We start from the raw sequence: 23,544 nt of genomic DNA on the forward strand, positions 1-23,544 counted from the left end.
GTAGCATTTAGCGTTAGCATTAGCGTTAGCATCCAGCACGCAAGATTTCAACAAAAACATAAAAGCCTTCAAATAAAATCATTTACCTTTGAAGAACTTCAGATGTTTTCAATGAGGAGACTCTCAGTTAGATAGCAGATGCTCAGTTTTTCCCCAAAAGATTCTTTGTGTATTAGAAATAGCTCCGTTTTGCACATCACATTTGGCTACCAAAAAAAAAACGAAAATTCAGTCCTCAAAACGCGAACTTTTTTCCAAATTAACTCCATAATATTGACTGAAAACATGGCAAACGTTGTTTAGAATCAATCCTCAAGGTGTTTTTCACATATCTCTTCAATGATATATCGTTCGTGGAAGCATGGTTTCTCCCCTCAATCAAATGGAAAAGTACAAGCAGCTGGCGTTTGCGCATCGAATTCCACGCAGGACACCAGGAGGACACTCGGACAAATGTAGTCTCTTATGGTCAATCTTCCAATGATATGCCTACAAATACGTCACAATGCTGCTAACACCTTGGGGGAACGACAGAAAGTGTAGGCTCATTCCTTGCGCAATCACAGCCATATAAGGAGACAATGGAAAACAGAGCTTCAGAGATTCTGCTCATTTCCTGGTTGACGCATCATCTTGGTTTCGCCTGTAGAATGAGTTCTGGGGCACTTACAGACAATATCTTTGCAGATTCTGAAACTTCAGAGTGTTTTCTTTCAAAAACAGTCAAGAATATGCATAGTCGAGCATCTTTTCGTGACAAACTATCGCGCTTAAAACGGGAACGTTTTTTATCCAAAAATGAAATAGCGCCCCTAGAGATCAAAGAGGTTAAAGAACATGAGTAACCACCACGCTGCTTTTTGGTCCGCTTCTCCTCCTACAGACGAACGTCGTTACACCAAGCTTTAAACATCCCAAGGAGCACTGTGCAAGCAATAATATTGAAATGGAAGGAGTATCAGACCACTGCAAATCTACCAAGACCTGGCCGTCCCTCTAAACTTTCAGCTCATACAAGGAGAAGACTGATCAGAGATGCAGCCAAGAGGCCCATGATCACTCTGGATGAACTGCAGAGATCTACAGCTGAGGTTGGAGACTCTGTCCATAGGACAACAATCAGTCGTATAATGCACAAATCTGGCCTTTATGGAAGAGTGGCAAGAAGAAAGCCATTTCTTAAAGATATCCATAAAAAGTGTTGTTTAAAGTTTGCCACAAGCCACCTGGGAGACACACCAAACATGTGGAAGAAGGTGGTGAAACTTTTTGGCAACAATGCAAGACGTTATGTTTGGCGTAAAAGCAACACAGCTCATCACCCTGAACACACCATCCCCACTGTCAAACATGGTGGTGGCAGCATCATGGTTTGGGCCTGCTTTTCTTCAGCAGGGACAGGGAAGATGGTTAAAATTGATGGGAAGATGGATGGAGCCAAATACAGGACCATTCTGGAAGAAAACCTGATGGAGTCTGCAAAATACCTGAGACTGGGACGGAGATTTGTCTTCCAACAAGACAATGATCCAAAACATAAAGCAAAATATACAATGGAATGGTTCAAAAATAAACATATCCAGGTGTTAGAATCGCCAAGTCAAAGTCCAGACCTGAATCCAATCGAGAATCTGTGGAAAGAACTGAAAACTGCTGTTCACAAATGCTCTCCATCCAACCTCACTGAGCTCGAGCTGTTTTGCAAGGAGGAATGGGAAAAAAATTCAGTCTCTCGATGTGCAAAACTGATAGAGACATACCCCAAGCGACTTACAGCTGTAATCGCAGCAAAAGGTAGCGCTACAAATTATTAACTTAAGGGGGCTGAATAATTTTGCACGCCCAATTTTTCCGTTTTTGTTAAAAAAGTTTGAAATATCCAATAAATGTCGTTCCACTTCATGATTGTGTCCCACTTGTTGTTGATTCTTCACAAAAAATACAGTTTTATATCTTTATGTTTGAAGCCTGAAATGTGGCAAAAGGTCGCAAAGTTCAAGGGGGCCGAATACTTTCGCAAGGCACTGTAACCCTCTGTTCCCCCGTGTTTGTTTGTGAGTAATTGTTTATTGTATTGCGGTCCATATTTGTGGCCTTGTATTTATACAACGTGTATTGTGATATATTTGAGTAAAATTGCTTTCATTACTCATATCTGCGTCTGACTCATCTCACCAGCTACACACAGACGCTTTACAAAATGGAGTAGAAAGTACACTATTTTCTTTAAGAATGTAGTGAAGTAAAAGTTTTCAAAAATATAAATAGTAAATTACAGAATAAAAAAACTGACTTTAGTACAAATTATTCAAATAATACTATAAAGTAGTACTACACCACTGCCATTTCCCTTTGACAGTATTCATGATACACACTGCCTTGGATATGGAATGGCATTTGGGTCCTTGTGTGTCAAAAAAGATGCACGTCAAATAACACCATTTGACGCCTCAAATAAGCTTTAATTTGACGGTCAAATAACACAATTCTATTATAGAATGTTGTGTGTGCTGAATTTGCACATGCAAGCCAAGCGCCACCACTACGATCAGTAGAACTGTCAAAGCTGTACAAAAAAGTATGCAAACAAGCACACACACCGGCCTGTGTGAGCATTTGAAATAAGATCAAATGAGCAGGATCAAAACTGTTTGCAAATATATTTGATACAGATGTTATTAGCAAATTCTGGGGTAGCTAGCTAGCTTTAGATTGATACCTAGTTAGCACCAATGCAACCAGCCTGAAACAATGACCTTCAGAAACTGCAGTCATTTTGAATATTCTTAACAATGATTTAGGAATCCATGTGAGTAAGTATTAGCTTGGTAGCCACTTGTTGTTCTCCTATTGTAATCGAACTTCAGTTCATGTAAATAACTAGCTAGGCAGCTACTTAATTATTTGGCGAAAGCTAGTGAGGCTTGACCAGACCGAGTTATTTGTTGTGAAGATAGTCACAATAAGGATTAGCCACACGCGTGGCATTTGCGGTTCAACTTCAAAATGAAAGTCTCTCTTTGAAAGTGACGCAGAAGGTTACAATTGGTGCCATATATAGGTAACGGTCCAAACACTTAAAAGACACACCCTCATCCACATTACGCCTTATGCCCTTGGGGGAATCCTCGTCGCCATCTTGGAGGGTGGTCCAAATGAGTAGCCAAGCAAAGGAAGTTTGCAACATAAGCCACTCAGCCCTCGTTTTTTTTGTCGGCTTTGCGTGTGTACAATTATGTTCACTCCGGGGCCTGAAACTCCCCATAATTCAATTCGTACATCCACTAAGAAGAGTCTCTGACAACTTAAAAACAACATCAATGGAGAAGTCACATGATTTTGACTGGCTCAGAAAAAGTAGTCTCATCTCCTCTGGGCACCTTCCACACTATATATGATAGTACAGAGATTTAAATTCTGCCCCCCACCCCCCACTGTTAATAGGCATAGGTGTGTCTGTCATGGCCAATACAGCAGAGCTTGGACTCGTCTAATCAGCATTCAGGATCCAAAACAACCAGTTTTATGAAGCATAATAACTATTTGGTCTTTGACGTGTAGAAATAGGAATCATATGATATATTGAACATTCTGGACTATGCTGTCTATCATAGACTACAGTGATATTTTCTATTTGATTTAAAATGTGAGTTGTGATATCACAAGAACCTACCATTATTACCCCTCTGTCCATCCCCATTATTACCCCTCCTTCCTCTGTCCAGCTCCATTATTGCCCCATTATTACCCCTCCATCCTCTGTCCAGCCCCATTATTACCCCTCTGTCCATGCCCATTATTACCCCTCCTTCCTCTGTCCAGCTCCATTATTACCCCATTATTACCCCTCCTTCCTCTGTCCAGCCCCATTATTACCCCTCTGTCCATCCCCATTATTACCCCTCCTTCCTTTGTCCAGCTCCATTATTACCCCATTATTACCCCTCCTTCCTCTGTCCAGCTCCATTATTACCCCATTATTACCCTTCCATCCTGTGTCCAGCCCCATTATTACCCCTCCTTCCTCTGTCCAGCTCCATTATTACCCCATTATTACCCCTCCTTCCTCTGTCCAGCTCCATTATTACCCCATTATTACCCCTCCTTCCTTTGTCCAGCTCCATTATTACCCCATTATTACCCCTCCTTCCTCTGTCCAGCCCCATTATTACCCCTCTGTCCATCCCCATTATTACCCCTCCTTCCTTTGTCCAGCTCCATTATTACCCCATTATTACCCCTCCTTCCTCTGTCCAGCTCCATTATTACCCCATTATTACCCTTCCATCCTGTGTCCAGCCCCATTATTACCCCATTATTACCCCTCCTTCCTTTGTCCAGCTCCATTATTAACCCATTATTACCCCTCCATCCTCTGTCCAGCCCCATTATTACCCCTCCTTCCTTTGTCCAGCCCCATTATTAACCCTCCTTCCTTTGTCCAGCTCCATTATTACCCCATTATTACCCTTCCATCCTCTGTCCAGCCCCATTATTACCCCTCCTTCCTCTGTCCAGCTCCATTATTACCTCATTATTACCCTTCCATCCTCTGTCCAGCCACATTATTACCCCTCCATCCTTTGTCCAGCCCCATTATTACCCCATTATTACCCCTCCATCCTTTGTCCAGACCCATTATTACCCCATTATTACCCCTCCATCCTTTGTCCAGACCCATTATTACTCCTCCATCCTTTGTCCAGCTCCATTATTACCCCTCCATCCTCTGTCCAGCCCCATTATTACCCCTCCATCCTTTGTCCAGCTCCATTATTACCCCTCCATCCTTTGTCCAGCTCCATTATTACCCCTCCATCCTCTGTCCAGCCCCATTATTACCCCTCCATCCTTTGTCCAGCCCCATTATTACCCCTCCTTCCTTTGTCCAGCCCCATTATTACCCCTCCTTCCTTTGTCCAGCTCCATTATTACCCCATTATTACCCTTCCATCCTCTGTCCAGCCCCATTATTACCCCTCCTTCCTCTGTCCAGCTCCATTATTACCTCATTATTACCCTTCCATCCTCTGTCCAGCCACATTATTACCCCTCCATCCTTTGTCCAGCCCCATTATTACCCCATTATTACCCCTCCATCCTTTGTCCAGACCCATTATTACCCCATTATTACCCCATCATCCTTTGTCCAGACCCATTATTACTCCTCCATCCTTTGTCCAGCTCCATTATTACCCCTCCATCCTCTGTCCAGCCCCATTATTACCCCTCCATCCTTTGTCCAGCTCCATTATTACCCCTCCATCCTTTGTCCAGCTCCATTATTACCCCTCCATCCTCTGTCCAGCCCCATTATTACCTCTCCATCCTTTGTCCAGCCCCATTATTACCCCTCCATCCTCTGTCCAGCCCCATTATTACCCCTCCATCCTTTGTCCAGCCCCATTATTACCCCTCCATCCTCTGTCCAGCCCCATTATTACCCCTCCATCCTTTGTCCAGCCCCATTATTACCCCTCCTTCCTCTGTCCAGACCCATTATTACCCCTCCATCCTTTGTCCAGACCCATTATTACCCCTCCATCCTTTGTCCAGCCCCATTATTACCCCTCCTTCCTCTGTCCAGACCCATTATTACCCCTCCATCCTTTGTACAGCCCCATTATTACCCCATTATTACCCCTCCATCCTTTGTCCAGCCCCATTATTATCAAAAACTGCAAAGCTCAAAGGAATGTTTTTCTAGAAATCAAATAGGGCAAGCCAACTAAATGTGTTGCCCATCCACATCTCTCAAGACAACTGGAGCACATGGCCAACCACTCTTAAATAGCAGCTGGGCCAGTACAGGTGAAACACCTTCCCACTAACGAGGTGGCAACTAGCACAGGTGTAACACATCCTGACTAATGAGGTGACACATATCTGTGCACCCTACGTGCTAAAGTGCTATAGGTGCTAAAGTCCAACCTCAAAACATAAATGTAAAAATCTAAGTCTGTAACAGCTCCTAGCTGCTGAGTTAAAATGTATTTTTTTTATGTTGTCAGTTGATAAACGACATCAAAACACCAGTTAAATCAGTATTGTGTTCTAGGCTACTTATTTAATCTTCCCATTGTGTTCCGAATGAATGCACTGTAAATGCATAAAGAATGGTCTAGGTAATCCTTGGGTGGACTGATTTAATAATGGTATGGTGTCATGTGACGCCTCTGGAAAAACTATCGCTGCTGAACTTCATGGAATCAATATGGCCGGCGTTATCTGAATTGCTAAATGTACAATTTATATGAGATGGAGTAGTTTTTTATACAACCAAACACCACATGATATGTATACAGGTCACAAAATATACAGTCAGCTCGACTTCCACTCCACTTGTGACAGGGTTCCGTTTGTGTTTCGATAAATCTAAGGAGTAGGCCTGAACAGTGACCAGTCACTCAAGCAAATGTCAGCGTCTGTGACAGGCAGCAGCGAAGTACTGTGACTGTATCCGTCCGGTATGGTGGGAGTGTAGTGCATTAATTCTAAGCCTCTGGTTATAGCCTACTCCCCTGCCTATTCGTCGCTCTTCGTTGACGGTAACACAACACCGTCCGTTTCCCCACCGTTTTATCTCGTTTTAGGGGATGCACCTGATATACGTTCTGGGCCAAGAAGCGTTGTAATCAATGTGTCCATCAATATGCTACACATCCCATTGAACCTCACTCCATGGAATGGTTCTCAACTGTGCACAAACCACTCCATCACACTACTCTAATGGAAATTTGTTAACGGATATGGATGATTAGTAGGCTATGACAATTACAACTATAATGTATAATTAATATTATAAACCGGAGAGTTTGGGTCTTGGATGCTGATTGGCTTTCGGCTGAAAGCCGTGGTATATCAGACAATATACCAGGGGTATGATGCAAACTACTTGTTTACTGTTATAATTATGTTAGTAACTAGTTTATAATAGCAATAAGGCACCTCGGGGGTTTGTAGTATATGGCCAATATACCACGGCATAAGAACAGCCCTCAGTAGTGTAATATTGTAATATAGCCTAATTATTTATTGAGGGCACGAACAATAATGGGCAAATAATACTACTAATATTTCTAATTATTATTTTTATTTGGGCGTCTTTTAGTCTGTGTGAAAGGACAATTGTATGTGGCCTGGAAATTTTGGGGCATTAGAATCTTCTTCAGTTGTCTTGAATATAATGTTGTACTACTTCCTTGTCAACAGAAGTCCTATCTATGCGACTTTATAGATAAAAAATATATAGGAACAACGAGTGAAACGGTTGTAATTACATCGGTGTGCCTTGTGCTATTCAGCTGACTCCGATGACTGCTGAGTAGGCTGTCAGCATGCATAAACATGAGTGAGTTTGGTATCAAAACACTGAATACATTTTATAGGTGTAGGTCATGTAACATCTGTATCACAGAATAAAATGAAAGGCTGCACCTTATAATAACTTCCGTCAAGGTTTCAGTGATGACGGTAAAAATGTTCTAAATTAGTTTACAGGTAATATATTGCCTTTGATCCGTTAATATCTGCATATTATGGAATGTGGCTTTATTGACAGTTTATCGATTAGATCAGGTCCAGCAGCTGATAATTTATACGGTTATTGATTACTGTCAAGGGTACGGTCATATTGATCACAAATAGTATTACCTTTCATCCACAATAACGTTTAGTCTACTGCCGAAACGAACCATCTATTTTTTTTTTAATTTTACCTTTATTTAACTAGGCAAGTCAGTTAAGAACAAATTCTTATTTTCAATGACGGCCAAGGAACAGTGGGTTAACTGCCTGTTCAGGGGTAGAACAGCACCAATTACCTTATACAGGCCTAGAAATAAATGTGTCTAACTCATATCCTTATATCCATGTCCTTTAAAGCTAGATATGGGTATTATGTCAACATGTCCGCAAAGGTTTTAATTTAACATGTTCCTTGGTTAGGAGACTAGCCCAATCATAAAACAATAGCCTACATTCGTGGAATTGTATAATTAAAAATATATATCTAAATGTCTTTTAGAAAACAACAGCATTGAGCATACAATTTGGTCCTTAGTTTGTTCTTCATAATTTGCTCAAATCTAAATTTAACAGGAAAACATTATCAGATTATATAACAAAGAATGTAAACCCATGACAAAACAATGAATAAATAACATTATGAGGCGAATTATATTGTCTGGAATTACATTTCAATTTAATACTATCTAGCATTTAAATACCTATCTGACATATACTATATATAGTAATATTTGACAATTATTTATAGAACAATGCAAATGTAAATCAGTCCTACATATGCGTAATTTGACGCATGGGCATGAACTGAAGATTTATTAGTACAGAATAATCACATATTCCAATGATTTCTAGTTTAAAGGTCACACAATATGTTACCTGGTGGATTGTCTAACAACAGGCTACTCCAGTGCTTGGATGAGAGAGGTCTCCATTTGCGTAGTCTCACTTTGTATATACTGTTATACAATATTGTAAACCGGATGCATTGAGAAAAACCGTGCAAAAATATTACATTGCGTAAAGCTTGCATTGGGCTCGGTGAAAGATATGCCCGGAAGTTTTTCACGCACATCTCAAGTTAAAATTCAGCCTTGAACTGAATAGTCAGTATGACTGCTTAGAGGACTTATCGTTATTGGTTTTCTCATTGATTTAGGACTAATTAGTTTATGTATTTGAGGTAAGCTCAAGTGACCTATTCGGCTTTCTGTCTACTGGACACTTGTTTACATGTCGAAAACATTGCACAAGTCCATTGGTATATTGTTCTAAGAATTAAACAGCATTACTATACTTGTACAATTACAAGTACTGGAAGGATGTTATCTGCACCGAAGCCTAAAGTCAGCAGCAATTGTTACAGTCAGTATAATACCACTCATATAACCAAAGAGAAAATTGGATATAACCACAGAAATTACACCTGCAACGTCTTTAGCTCTTTGTAAAAGTCGATAGGGAAGTGTGAAAGACAGAGAGAGAGAGAGAGAGAGAGAGAGCGAGAGGGAGAGAAACTGTGGAATGCAGTGCAGAAATCCACTATTGTTTAGTTAGTTTCCATTGCAGTTTGGAGTAATGTTCCCATAAACTGTCTTTCCAGCATTAAATCAACACATTGCATTGCATTTATAACCACATGTTCTGTTTCGCCCAGCTAATGCCGACAGAGTTTTGTAACATCTTATGCCCAAAAAATTAACAACCTTTCCGCCCCTCTTTAGGCACACATGCTGCACTCATACCAAGCTAGTTAACATTCGGACTTGAGCTGTTGGAGAAAGCGAGAGAAAGTCAAGAGCAAAACCGTGCACTTCCCCGGAATTAAAATATTTGGTTTGTGAGAAACAAAGTATTTGGTGTTACTCCTACCCAAACACAGACGGCTATTATGTGGCATGGTTGTTTTGAGTATCCATTAAAATGTTTGCTAATTATAAAGAGAGAGGACTGAATACAATAACTTTTTGGTCCCATGAGCCAACAAGGTGTGATTCTTACCACTCAAGAAAAACCCTTGGTTATACACACATTTTTACGAATGCCTATATAAATGCACACTTTGAATAGCATCTTGCTTATATCTGAATTCACATTTATTTATACCTTTATTTAACTAGGCAAGTCAATTAAGAACAAATTCTTCTTTGCAATGACGGTCAAGGAACAAGGTTAACTGCCTTGTTCAGGGGCAGAACGACACAGAACGACACATGACTATGGGTAGCCTAGTGATTAGAGCATTGGACTAGTAACCGAAAGGTTGCAAGTTCAAATCCCCGAGCTGACAAGGTACAAATCTGTCGTTCTGCCCCTAAACAGGCCCTTATTGAAAATACAAATGTGTTCTTAACTGACTTGCTTAGTTAAATAAAGGTTTAAAAAAAAATCGGTTACTGTTCCAACGCTCGAACCACTAGCTCTACCTGCCGTCCGACACAGTGTTAAAACAGTTTTTTTTATTGTGAATATCACATTCGAAACACGGAATTGGTTCGATGCATCTCACATGTATTATCCCGCAAGGTATCCATATGGCGCATAGAAGGGATCTTATTTGAACAGAGAGATTAAACTATGTAAGGACAAAAAAATGAAGACCGACAATTCCTGAAAAAGGGAATATGTCAATGTTGTTTTTAGACATATTCAACAAGACTTTGAAAGTAGAAGAGATTGGTTGATGGGAGGTGGTGGCTTAAAGCTATTCAAACAAAGTGCCATCTTTCAACACGTTTCTAGTTTTGTATTTGTCTCTGTGAACACCACACTTTTGTTCTCATTTGCGGGAGGAAAAATGAAGTGTCATCACTTGAAGATCAAGCTCCGTTATGGTCTACGTCATTTCGTTCAGCTTTTTTGATAATAGTCATGTGTAAAAGTGTAACACGCATGGGCACCGGGGTTGTGAACCTATAAGGAGGCTGCGTTTAGACAGGCAGCCCAATTATATTTGTTTTTCTCTCACTAATTGGTATTTTTTTAAAACAGATCAGATCCGACTGGGGCAGTGGTCTAAGACACTGCGTCTCACTACAGAGGCGTCACTGCAGTACCTGATTCGAATCCATGCTGCATGATATCCGGCCGTGATTGGGAATCCAATAGAGCGGTGCACAGCGTCGCCCGGGATAGGCCGTAATTGTGAATAGGAATTTGCTCTTAACTGCCTTGCCTAGTTAAATAAAATATGTGATTGGTCAAAAGACCAATTAGTGTGAAACATATCAGAATTGGGTTGCCTGTGTAGATCTTAAAACACGAACCCAACAACGCAAGCAAAACGTATAAAGTCAAACATGCTTTTAGGTTTTCAAATACTTTGTAGGCTACTTTGACAATTGTTCTGGTCATATTACATTTCGAGAAATGATATAGACCCAGGTCTTGGCTTATTGCAAGAAAAATAGAAAACAACCAGGTCATATTGCGCTGCCTTTGCATCCGGTTTATAGGGTATAGGTATAGCCTGCTTGATATACTAATCATAACTCAGATGCATAACACGTCTCTTTTCACGCTAGACATTCTGTTGCCTTTCCGAAATAATTAATCAACGTAAATCAAGGGCTCCTCCTATTCTTGACGCACCTGTTGACATTAAGGTCAACAATAGTTTTAAATGTGAGTTCTAAAGCATTTAACGTCTCAGGTGGTGTTTTCCATCATACGATATATTTCTTAATGGACAACTGTGATATGCAAAAACAGACTCGACAAAAATTAATTGCTATGTTTCAAAGAAAAAGCGGAAATATTTCAAATTAAACAAGTTCTCCTGTTTATTCGTTTTAATTGTAAAGTGTATATAAAACTATAGTGGGATCTATTTGTTTATGTTTTTTTATTAATCGCAGAGTTTACACGCAGTCTCTCTCCAAATGATTTCAAAATACAAATAATAAAAGATAATAGTCTGTAATCGTTAACATACGGCTCTCATGATAGTAAAACACTTAGCGATGATAACCCAAAACAAAAACAAACTGAATGGGGCTCTCTTGGAAAATCTATGTGTAAACGAAAGGACATGGGGTATACCTGACTTGGAGTTTATGCATCTGTTGATATGTATCCCTTAAAATAATAACGATAATAGTAACACGAATTAAGACATTTTATTGTTATCGTTTTCAACAGTATGACATGTTATTACATTCCGGTAAAATACCATTCAGTCCAGCCTGTTCAGCTAAACGCCTACCATCTCACCTCTCACGGCGTGTGTCACATTTTTCCGACTCTGTTCTTTCCTTTTGCCTCAAGTGCCTGAAGCTTTTCTCAAACATCCATGTGCACTCAGAAAGGTCTTTCCCAACAGGGTCCCATGTTTAAGAGCCGAGTTCGACCAGGTTAGACGACATAGGGTTCAGTATAGTGTCGTGCAAAGAGTGATGATGGTGCACGGAGTCAAGGCTGGACACGAGGATGGCGCTAGGCCCAGGTGGAGGCGCGAGGCCGTGCATCTGCAGCCCGGAGTTTGAAGCGAGGAGCATTGCCGGGCTCGAGGAAATGTGATCCGGAGTCCCTGAAGGAGTTTTGTCGTCGTCTGAGCTCCCCAAAAGTGTTTTATTTCCATTCATGGAAGAAGTCAATGGGTTGTGGCTGTTGGTGTTGGAGTTTTCGTTGTTTTCCCTGAAGAAAGGAAAGATAATAATATAGTAAAGTATAACGTAGCCTACATCATTCCACATTGTCATGTAGCCATTACAAACATGCATTCGCTTGCAAACGACACATAGGCCTATAGGCTCATCATAATTATCCTGAGCTGTTAGTTTAAAAATGTAGTATTAGTACAGTTTTTAATTGACACGTTTCAGGCCTGTAGACTAAAATGAACTGGTAAATAGGTTATGTCGTCGCTGTCATTGGCCTATGCTGTATTTTTATAAGAAGTTGTTGCAGGCTATGTAGCTATTAATGAGTTTCACACTCATGAGTCAAAGCCTATTTGAAACTAGGATCAGTGTTCGATTTTCTTGCATCATCTAGTCTCATTATGCAGATCTTGTTTGTAATAAAAACTGGACTATGTAATATTTAATAGACACATTTGGCCAACTATATGCACTTGTCACAAGCGCGTTAAGTCCGCATGGCACTTATTTTGGAATTTGTGAATGCAATGGAGACACACACACACACACACGCACGCACGCACGCACGCACACACACACACACACACACACACACACACACACACACACACACACACACACACACACACACACACACACACACACACACACACACACACACATACATACATGCATACATACATACATACATACATACATACACTAGGTAATTTATTTTATATGTATAACTAAACTGTTATTATATAATTATCTAATTAGACTCTGAATTGCATTTTGCCGTTTCTAAACATATTTTATCAAACAACACGTACCCTATAATGAGGACGAATAAATAGACACATTTGTCATTACCGTATTCCATCAAGTCAACGTTAGGAAAAAAATGTTGAGCCATTTGAATGATATCTAAACTGGTCTATACGGTTAGTTTGGGCTTATATGGGTATGAAGGCATAAGGTCAAACCTCAACTGTGTATACAGTTGGTCTATACGTTAATGACAGACCTAATTATTGCTAAAAGTGTATTAGGCATAGATTCACAGTCACAGCGCAATGACTCATGGTTTTAAAGTGGAAAGGCATGATTTACGCAGTGGTTTCAGCTTGAATTAGTCACCAGCGGGTGAAAGAAGACACCCTCTGAGTGAACACCTGACTAAAGACATTAAAGGTCCTCTTTACAGTAGGCCTATAATTTCGAAACTTTGAAATGTACAAACAGCTCTGTAAGCAATAGCAAAATAACTACCACCTACTAGCAGAATATCAACATCTTGACATTCAAGGAAAATTTTTTGTTGTTGTGCGAAATAGTTAAACCAGGCCTAAATGTACATATGTTCAAGTACTCAGGTTTATATCTTTAAGGGTGATTCCTTATGTTTTCTTTAAAATTCATCCAGTGTTCATATTTCTAAGCATGCGTCAATTAGTCACATGGATAGGTTAAATGGTCAAATAATAGCATGCTATTAGTTTGCTTGTGTTTATCAAAGTTATAATTATTATTAATGATCGCTTATAATAAAATATTACATAATTTAGAATACCCTGGTATGAAATGAGAGGATAGTATGTATGAGTCGGTTTCTCCTAACAGATAATCCAGGGTAAAGTCAGCTTCCAGACTTTTACGCACACATAAACATTGAAACAAATGTACCAATAAGACAAAGAGTAAACATCTACTTACTCGTACCTTTCCTTAGCTTCTGCCGCGCGGTCTCTTTGCCGTCTGTTTTTGAACCAGTTACTGACTTGTGTGGTTGTCAACCCTGTGCCCTCGGCGAGCTCCCTCTTCTCCCGCGGGGAAGGGTAGGGGTTATGCGTGTACCATTCTCTGAGTACGTTCCTGCTCTTCTCTTTGAAACAGTAACTTGTCTCCTCGCCGTCCCAGATAGACCGAGGCAGGGGGAACTTTCTGCGGACGCGGTACTTTCCCACAGCCCCGAGAGGGCGGCCTCGGAGCTTCTCCGCCTCGATGTAGTGTGCTTTGAGCCAAAGCTGTTGCAGCTTCGGGTGATTGTGAGGGGAAAATTGGTGGCTCTCAAGGATTTTATAAAGCTCTCTGAAATTGCCTCTGTGAAAGGCGACCACAGCTTTAGCTTTGAGAACACTTTCATTTTTGTGGAGGTGCTCACACGCGGGTAAAGACCACAAAAATCGCCCGAGCCGTTCGATGTTTCCACCCTGTTGGAGGACCTCGCAGACGCACGCAACTTGCTCTTGCGTAAAGCCAAAAGTTGGAAGCATAGACATGGTTGCTAGTTAATAAACACGTATATTTTGCTCTACTTCCACGTCCTCTGTTATGGCTAAGATATTAATGAAAGTAGCCTACACTGTAAGTCCACGAACAACCATGAAGTTCTCCAAAAGTAGGCTGTATCAAAATATAAAATCCAATCGAAATGCAAAAACTAAAGTCCCGTTCATGAATGGCAATACAAAATGCATAGCATTCCCATCAAGTATACTGAGAGAAAGAGTTTACTCCTTCCACAGTCGTTGTCCACCTTTTCTATTTCGTTTCAACATAACCTAATCATGAAGACCAGGCTCGCTCACTAGTTTTAATAATATTATTCTAAGATGGAAAGAAAAACGATTATGTGAACTGTGATTGGTTGGTTATCTGACCCGTGGATGGCGAGGAAAAGACAATAGTTTTAGTCAAATGATTTTGTCATGGTTACGCTGTCATCCAAAGTAACCAGATATGCTTTGAGGTGGCTACCTGGTCCCACTGACTGATTGTCCCCTTCTATCCAAGCTCGCCTACCAATAGAAATATTGCCCAGATTTTTACAGTAAATATATTTTTTTTCTCCCAATTTTTGACAGACATTTGAGGCAGCCAAAGAGTGCGAAGCTGTGGAGCAGTGATCCCTTTTTTCTGGGGAGGATGGCGCCAAAGCGCGTAGAAAATGTATACACAGTCTCCACTATTCCTGCTCATTAATGATGTGCCATCTAATGTTTACATTGTAATACGACATTTTATGTAGGCCTACAGCACGCATCTGGCACATCATGGTATAGATATCATACTTAAACTATAGGCTCGGCGTAAATAAACATTGCTGTGGGAACAACACAAATTGTTACCTGAAATATGTGGTATAATTTGACCTGTTTCGACACAGTGACAAAAGTCTATAGATACAGTATTTCCCCAAGTTAAAAAACTTGGGCAAACTGGGGCCACTGTTGACGTGTTCCAGGAATGGGAGACAGTTGAATTAAATAGATTTCTACAACAACAAAACACGGTCATAGAAAAGTTCCCAGATTTGAAGACAGTTCCCTCACATTCCAATCGTGGTTTAACCCCTGCAAGATCATGTGCCCATTGACAACATCTGGTGTAATTAACCATGCATTATTTAATACACATGAGGATATGACAAAATACCAAGGCAGGCAGGCATCCTGTGGGCACACCACCAGGAACTGTACACTGTGGAATACTGTAGCATTAGGGCAAAAGCACAAGGTGTCTGAATAATAAAACAAACGGTTGAAAGAGGTGTTTTCTGCAAAGACTGGTCTGGGAGAGAGGGGAGGGGACAGCTCGCGCTCTCTAAGGCTTTCTGATGGGAACGAAAGGTTGAGCTTGATGCCGGTAAGACAAATGAACCTCTTGTTTGGAGATAGTATTTAAGAAATATATGTTAATAGTTCATAAATATAGATCTTCTATCTCCCGATAAAAATAATTATTCTGAGTGAGAGTGCCTAGGCTACCTGTTGTGGATATGTTATTATCTATTGCCTGGTGGAGTGGAGAATTGACCAGCTCATAGATTTCTATTGCATCACAGGGGGACCTCTTCATTAAGTCAATTTACGCTCACCAGTATCATATCACACTAGGCCAGGTCTCTTTCCATCCACAGATATTAACAGCGTCTGAATTATGTGCTTTCTGTAAAATAGAGCGCAAAAAACCTGTTTCAGCTTTCATCCGAAGAGCTTTGTAATTTTGCTGCTAACTTAAGAGCACCTCAGACCACAAGAAAGCTCAGCAAAATTATATTTTGTGTGAAATTATAGAATCACTAACGCTTGTAGTAAAAAAACGAAAGGGTTGTAAAAATAGCAAGACATGAAAACGTGTTCTGCTCTGTGTTGTTTTGCCTTCAATGAAAATTTGCCTTGCCTCTTTCAGGCGAGGGTGTAGCCAGCCCAAGAGTCTCCACAAATCTCAAGCCAAAGTGTAGGCTACTCGTCTAGTCAACACTCAATGTTAGTACATTTGAATATAGAAATATTGCCATTATTGTCAACCATGAATGTAGGGCCATTTTCATCGGTTATATTATTTTAAGATTTAAAGATATATTGCCATTCGGCCTGTACTTTGAATTAGGCAAAGCACACATCGCAAATTTGAAAGACACAATTATTAGGCTATACTGGCTCAAAAAGCTCAACAATATTTATGGTAATATTTAGGCTACAGTCCTATGTCTCTATTTCTCTTTAAAAAATGTGTTTAGTTTTACTCTAGCTTAATTCAGACCACTGCTCTCTAAATCAGACCCAGTAAACAAAGCCATTTAATAGCAAGAAAACCAGTCTTTAGTGAAAGGACCGTGGGATGTCTCATATGCACTTGTAGGTTAAAATGCATCCATACTGTAGCCATAAATTACATCATCCATTTTAACATGCTTCTCAGTATTTTATATCATATGATGGCAAATTTCGCCGAATGAAAACACACACTAACTAATTTCCCTTTTATCATCAAGATGAATAATCCTGAAAGAAAACCCTTATCCGTTTCCATGTTATGTTTTCACTCACGGAAGGAGCATACTTTAATAAATTCGCCTGAAGCGAAGTTTGCAAAGTGGTATTTAGGCATTAGCTTGACTGATGCTAATCATCACGGGACGAGGCTGCTGAAATGGTTATTCTTAGAGGTATACACATTCCCAATGTAATGATATTAGACTGAGCATTAGTTATATACACCTCTGAGTAGTTTGTTCGTCTTCATCCACTTACAGATTTATTATCACATAGGGAAATGTAATAATAATGCTAATACTAATACTAATAATACTAATACAACTACTACTTATAATACTAATACAACTACTACTTATAATAATAACATTCTATCTATGCGTAATTAAACAAATATTTGTGGTACTCAATAGAAATAGAAGGCCACACGATGCAATTATGTTTAATACATGTTTAATAACATACACAAAATAACCCGTGCATAATAGGCTATACTTTCCAATTGAGTATAATTTCAATCAATGACACGAAATAGTGCTTCAAGTCAAATCTAAAGGAGATGTTGAAGAAACGTTTTCATGGTACAAAAGCAACGAGCACACATGTTTAAAATGAGCACCCAAACATTGTTTGACAGACCAGCCACTACCGGCATAAAGCTCCCAGATCGTTTATGATAACTTTTTGGGATGAGCGGGACAACAGTCGTCTGCCCCACTATTTTCCACACCCTTTTTGTTAAATGCTTATGCATAGGATATTTGTCTATTGAGAAAATGTACGAACCTGGCTATAGGCCACATAAACGTTAGGGCTATACAGATCTAGAATAAAATAATATTTAATGAAATTCATTTGAAATTCTGTTCTGAGATGGGCCTTTGTGTATGTCTATGTGAAAAAATAGTTTAAGCTATTAGGAACTGCCATGAACAGAAAACGCTAAGAGCCAACCTGGCGTACATATACATCATGCTTACAATTACAGAATAGGCCTATATTGTTCCAACCCCTTGTCAATAGCAATGCAATGCCCTATACAGGTGTAGTGCTCCTTGCGGTTAAAGGTGCGCCTATTCGTTTATTCCTTGCAGGCGGAAAGTGCCCGCTGGGACACTGCGCAGTCACAAGTGCTGATCAAAGCCTCTGCTGCAGGTCGAAGGAACCTGGCAGTGACAGGCCGAATCAAGGTACCGGTCACGCCTTGACAATGTTTGTAAACCTCTTGTTTCCACGGATCAGTTTGATCAGATCTTTGCTGGACCGGCGTGGCTGGTCTGAGCGGTGATTATTACAATGCTGATGAACGGGGATCGCGTTTCTTCTAATAGTCGCCCCCTATTTTCACAACCTCCCATCGCTAACCCAAAAGCTCTTTGCCACGACCTCCACTAATTGGACTGATTATTGCAATATGTTTTTGGGGAGCGCAGGGTGGAGGCGGGACGTGGCTTTTCCGTTGGCTACCCCGAGACAGGCCTGAAGTGGGTCGATGAGCTGCATTCGTTCAGACATGTCATGTTGAGCAGACAGAGAGAACGAATTAAATCCAGGCGATTGATGTCTCTACTGTTTAAGGACATAATAATGAGGGACTAGGCAATAATTCAATGTTTATATCTACCTTGTTACCAAATAGGCCTACACAGGAAGGTTTATTGGAAGGACTGATGAGATCTTGTCTTAATGTACAGACAGAATAGGCGTTGGCTAAAAAGGTTCACGCAGTGGATGATGGGCTATCACTAACACAGGTCTAGCTGGTTTTTAGAGCTGATTTCAAATTAGACCTATACTAAGGAATACGCCATGTTATCCTGTTCTCATTAAGAAACATATTGGTACTATTGGTACTATGATAACACTTTACACATTTTACAAGGTTTTCTCTGATTTACAGAATTACCCATGCACTTTCTCTTGGGCATTGGGCATACATCTCAGATCACAGATGAGATGTGCGCCCAAGGCATGAATGAGCGAACACTGGAAGCAACAAGTGTCTTTCTTCAGCCTCTCCACCAGGGGTAGAGTGTGGGCCCTGCGCCGCTACTTAGACTAATGAATTCAATCAATCATTTGATTTGATTCCTACCTATTTTCAGTGCTTGCTCGGTTACTTCACCAGTACACGGAGTCTATTATGCATTTCCCCCTCACATGATTAACACGGAACTATACTTGGAAGTGGAGTGCTACTCCAGCTCTCCTGATACTTCACGCTTGGCAACATTTACTGTCCCGGGAGACCCAGGCTGCGCGTGACATGTCATGGACCTATCTCTTGTCAGGGCGATATTATGACATACAAGGACAAAATATAGCCTATGTTATGGATAATGAAATGTATAATGATGTTTTAGCCTATACCAGAGCCTCTGAAAGTGTGATATTATTATTATTTGTATTATTTTAGGTCAGCGTCTGCGTAAATTGCATATAAAAAATCCCTTTTCACAAACAACCCCAGTCTGAACCGCGTGCGTGACTGTTATGCCAGGAAGATGGCCTTTGAAGAGAGGAGAGCACCAGCGGTCTATATTTTTCCCTGCTGACCGGCCTACCTTTCCAAAAACAACAATGCGTTAAGTTGTTTGACAAGGAAACAAACTATTGTTCACATTGATTCTCATAAGGGCTAGGCTAGTCTATAAAGGTAATACTAACAATAAGTACAAATTAGGGTAAACATACAAACAATTAAAAAATAACATTTTAGGGTAGGCCCACAGTAACTTGCTATAGGAACAAAGGGTCAGCTATCAATGATTTACACACATATCTGATTATAAATATCATGAAGAGGATGATGAAACACATCCATTATTATTGTTATTTAGATTGATTGTTATGCAACATTACGAATTCATTAGACAGTCCCTAGCAGTAGTACATTCAAATTGTATCCTATTCAAATTGTGTTTTTTTCCTGCAGGTAGGACTATTGCTAATCACGTTCTAATGACACTGTAGAAGGCTCGACTGAGCCAGCATGGCCCATAGAGGGCACATAAAACTTAATGATAACAGGCGCCAACACTGTAAACAATTTCTCAGGTGCCAATGCATCGAGTTCAAAGGCAGATCAGCGAACTACATGGACAAAAAAAAATACTTAAATTTGACATTTGATTTTGGTCATTCCTTGTGGCAATAAACATTGTGATTTCAATGTCATCTTATTTTGTCTATTGACCTCTCACCCCCTTCATGGCATACTTGTTATTTTAGATGTGAGACTAATACTATATACAGTATAGATTATGATTCCTGACACACATGTTAAATTCCCTGACATATTGGTAAATATACAAATGTTTATATTTCCACCTTCCAAGAAAATAAACCAAACAAATGTACAGTTTTTAGACTGAAAATGTCTGCTCCAGACTGCTCCCACTTCAGACTGCTCCAACTTCAGACTGCTCTCACTCAGACTGCTCCAACTTCAGACTGGTCCCACTCAGACTGCTCCCACTTTAGACTGCTCTCACTCAGACTGCTCCAACTTCAGACTGCTCTCACTCAGACTGCTCCAACTTCAGACTGCTCTCACTCAGACTGCTCCCACTTCAGACTGCTCTCACTCAGACTGCTCCCACTCAGACTGCTCCCACTCAGACTGCTCCCACTCAGACTGCTCTCATTCAGACTGCTCCCACTCAGACTGCTCCTACTTCAGACTGCTCTCACTCAGACTGCTCCTACTTCAGACTGCTCCCACTCAGACTGCTCCTACTTCAGACTGCTCTCACTCAGACTGCTCCTACTTCAGACTGCTCCCACTCAGACTGCTCCTACTTCAGACTGCTCTCACTCAGACTGCTACCACTCAGACTGCTCCCACTCAGACTGCTCCCACTCAGACTGCTCCTTCTTCAGACTGCTCTCACTCGGACTGCTCCTGCTCCATATATTCTAATCAGCATTATCAGCCAACTTTTCTTACAAAGCTGTACATTTATTTTTTCAGAGTTTCGCCAAAGACTGACTCAATTATTATTTTAGCATTATTTTTGAATGATCATTAACAGGAGACACTGTTTGTACTCTAGCTACTTATTTTTGTGCATATTGCAACAAGCAACAGACATGTATCCATTGTTCTCCTGAGTTGACTTTATTGTTTAATGAGCACTAGACTAAAAATATAAAAATATAAATGCAACATGCATCAATTTCATACAAGGAAATCACTCAATTTAAATGAATTCATTAGGCTCTAATCTATGGATTTCACATAACTGGGCAGGGGTGCAGCCATGGGTGGGCCTGGGAGGGCATAAGCCCACCCACTTGGGAGCCAGTTCCACCCACTGGGGAGCCAGGCCCAGCCCATCATAATTCGTTTTTCTCACAAAAGCACATTATAAAATAAATAAATACTCATCAGCACCCCCCCCCCTGCACATTTTAAAGTGGTCATTTATTGTCCCCAGCACAAGGTGCACCTGTGTAATGATCGTGCTGTTTAATCAGCTTCTTGATATGCCACATCTGTCAGGTGGATGGATTTTCTTGGCAAAGGAGAAATGCTCACTAACAGGGATGTAAAACAATTGCACAAAATTTGAGAGAGATAAGCTTTTGTGCATATGGAACATTTCTGGGATCTTTTATTTCAGTTAATGAAAAATGGAACCAACACTTTACATATTGCGTTTCTATTTGTGTTCAGTTTAGATTAAATCACTGGGCGATAAGGAAGGGGTTCTTTACAGTGCCTTCATAATATCCTCTTCTTCCGCATATGGGTATCGGTCAAGATGGATAGGTATACCTGCTGAGTGGGACAGAAAAAGGCCTTTTCCTGGGCGTCTAACAAGTATTGTAGTAGGGTCAACTAAGAGGGCTTCTACCCCAGAGTGCTTCTACTCCAGAGAGTTTCTACCCCAGAGGGCTTGTTACAATCTGATGCCAGCTTGTTGTGCTCCTTCCTCTCACATATGACTTCCTGTTCCAGTCTGGGAGGGTATTGACTTCCTGTTCCAGTCTGGGAGGGTATATCTTTACAGAAGGCAGGTTGCTCTCTGGTTAAATACATCTGTGATATCGCTTAATGTTTTCCCCTTATGCACGAACTGCTAAAATCTTCGAAGCTCCCTCACTAGCTTTAAGCTCCAGCTGTCAGAGCAGCTCACAGATCACTGCACCTGTACATAGCTCATCTGTAAAAGCCCATCCAATCTATCTCATCCCCATACTGTATTTATTGATTTATTTATCTTGCTCCTTTGCACCCCAGTATCTCAACTAGCACATTCATCTTCTGCACATCCTACCATTCCAGTGTTTAATTGCTATATTGTAATTACTTCGCCACCATGGCCTATTTATTGCCTTTCCTCTCTTATCCTACCTCATTTGCACATGCTGTATATATCCTTTTCTACTGTATTATTGACTGTATGTTTGTTTATTCCATGTGTAACTGTGTTGTTGTTTGTGTCAAACTGCTTTGCTTTTTCTTGGCCATATCACAGTTGAAAATTAGAATTTGTTCTCAACTAGCCTACCTGGTTAAATATGCCCGGAAAGATTTTATTAACATTGATCCACAGTAATTAGCTATGTGCCTAATGCTGAATTTGTATTCATTCCTGTCCTTGCAATTTTACTGTGATTTGGGGTTTCACTTGAAACTAGGAGTTCACGGGGTGTCACAAGCCATATGGCCAATAAATACTTCCATGATACAGTCAGTAAGCCTACACTGGTGCTGCACCATATAAGTACACACTGCAGGACATACTCTACATGTTTTTGTCATGCAGACCAGTAACCAACTGAACTTTACTCATAATCATGCAATGCTTTACTGTACTTTGAAGGACTGTTTATGTGTTTGCGTGCAGCATTAAATCATGTTCGCCTTCTTCCAGTACAGTGAGTTCATGAGTTCAAGACAACAGCAGTTCTTTCCTAGTTTTCTCCATGTATAGCAGAATAGCATACATTAGAACAACTAATACATTATAACTTTAGAGTTTCTTACACAAATCCTTCTATGGCGGATCCCTCCGTCTGACTAATGTGTGTTTTTAGCATCCAAAACAAATCTCTTTGTCTTTTTTTTTCATAATCATAATGAGTTCCTTCTCAAGCTCTCTGATTGTCCATCAAGCATGTCAGTATTTACAGTGGAGTGCCTTTAATAATGTAATATGAAACCACATGTTGTAGAAATTAGGCAAAACATGTGTGCATTGTAAATGTACGTATGCACACTTTTTTTTATATGGAGGAGTTGAATTTTATGATTGCTTTTTAATTCTGCCAGTCTGGCAAATTAAACGCCTGCAAAATTCAGGAAGTTAATAATTACAATCAATTTGAGTGTGCAACCACAGCCATACACCATTTGAGAGTATTGAGGACTTGCAAAAGAACAGTGCCTTGCAAATGTACTCATCCCCCTTGGTGTTTTTCCTATTCTGTTGCATTACAACTGGTAATTTAAATTGATATTTATTTGGATTTCATGTAATGGACATACACAAAACAGTCCAAACTGGTGAAGTGAAATGAAAAAAATCAATTGTTAAAAAAAATTCTAAAAAATTCAATCGGAAAAGTGGTGTGTGCATATGTTTTCACCCCCTTTGCTGTGAAGCCCCTAAATAAATACTGGTGCAACCAATTACCTTCAGAAGTCACAT

At 40.2% G+C, this 23,544-nt stretch overlaps 1 protein-coding gene across 2 annotated transcripts; it reads right to left on the reverse strand.

Moving 5' to 3' along the window:
- Positions 1 to 8,179: 8,179 nt before the first annotated feature.
- On the reverse strand, positions 8,180 to 14,671 carry LOC139381883 (homeobox protein SIX2-like). 2 transcript variants are annotated; one of them, XM_071125717.1, is made up of 2 exons: positions 13,821 to 14,671; positions 8,180 to 12,159 (listed from the first exon to the last, which is right to left on the reverse strand). In XM_071125717.1, exons 1-2 carry the CDS (start codon positions 14,384 to 14,386, stop codon positions 11,856 to 11,858), a joined length of 870 nt encoding a protein of 289 aa, XP_070981818.1. In that variant the 5' UTR covers positions 14,387 to 14,671; the 3' UTR covers positions 8,180 to 11,855. The 2 variants fall into 2 exon arrangements, with proteins under 2 accessions (XP_070981818.1, XP_070981819.1); XM_071125718.1 differs by having other exon boundaries at positions 9,978 to 12,159; positions 13,827 to 14,671.
- Between the last annotated feature and the right edge of the window lie 8,873 nt (positions 14,672 to 23,544).

Source organism: Oncorhynchus clarkii, chromosome 23 (assembly GCF_045791955.1).
Source record: "Oncorhynchus clarkii lewisi isolate Uvic-CL-2024 chromosome 23, UVic_Ocla_1.0, whole genome shotgun sequence".
NCBI lineage: Eukaryota > Metazoa > Chordata > Actinopteri > Salmoniformes > Salmonidae > Oncorhynchus > Oncorhynchus clarkii.

Coding starts and splice junctions, on each gene's coding strand:
- LOC139381883 (XM_071125717.1), bottom strand. CDS start 14,386: ATGTCTATGCTTCCAACTTTTGGCTTTACGCAAGAGCAAGTTGCGTGC. Junction 12,160..13,820: donor GAAGCTAAGGAAAGGTACGA/GTAAGTAGATGT, acceptor TCCTTTCTTCAG/GGAAAACAACGAAAACTCCA.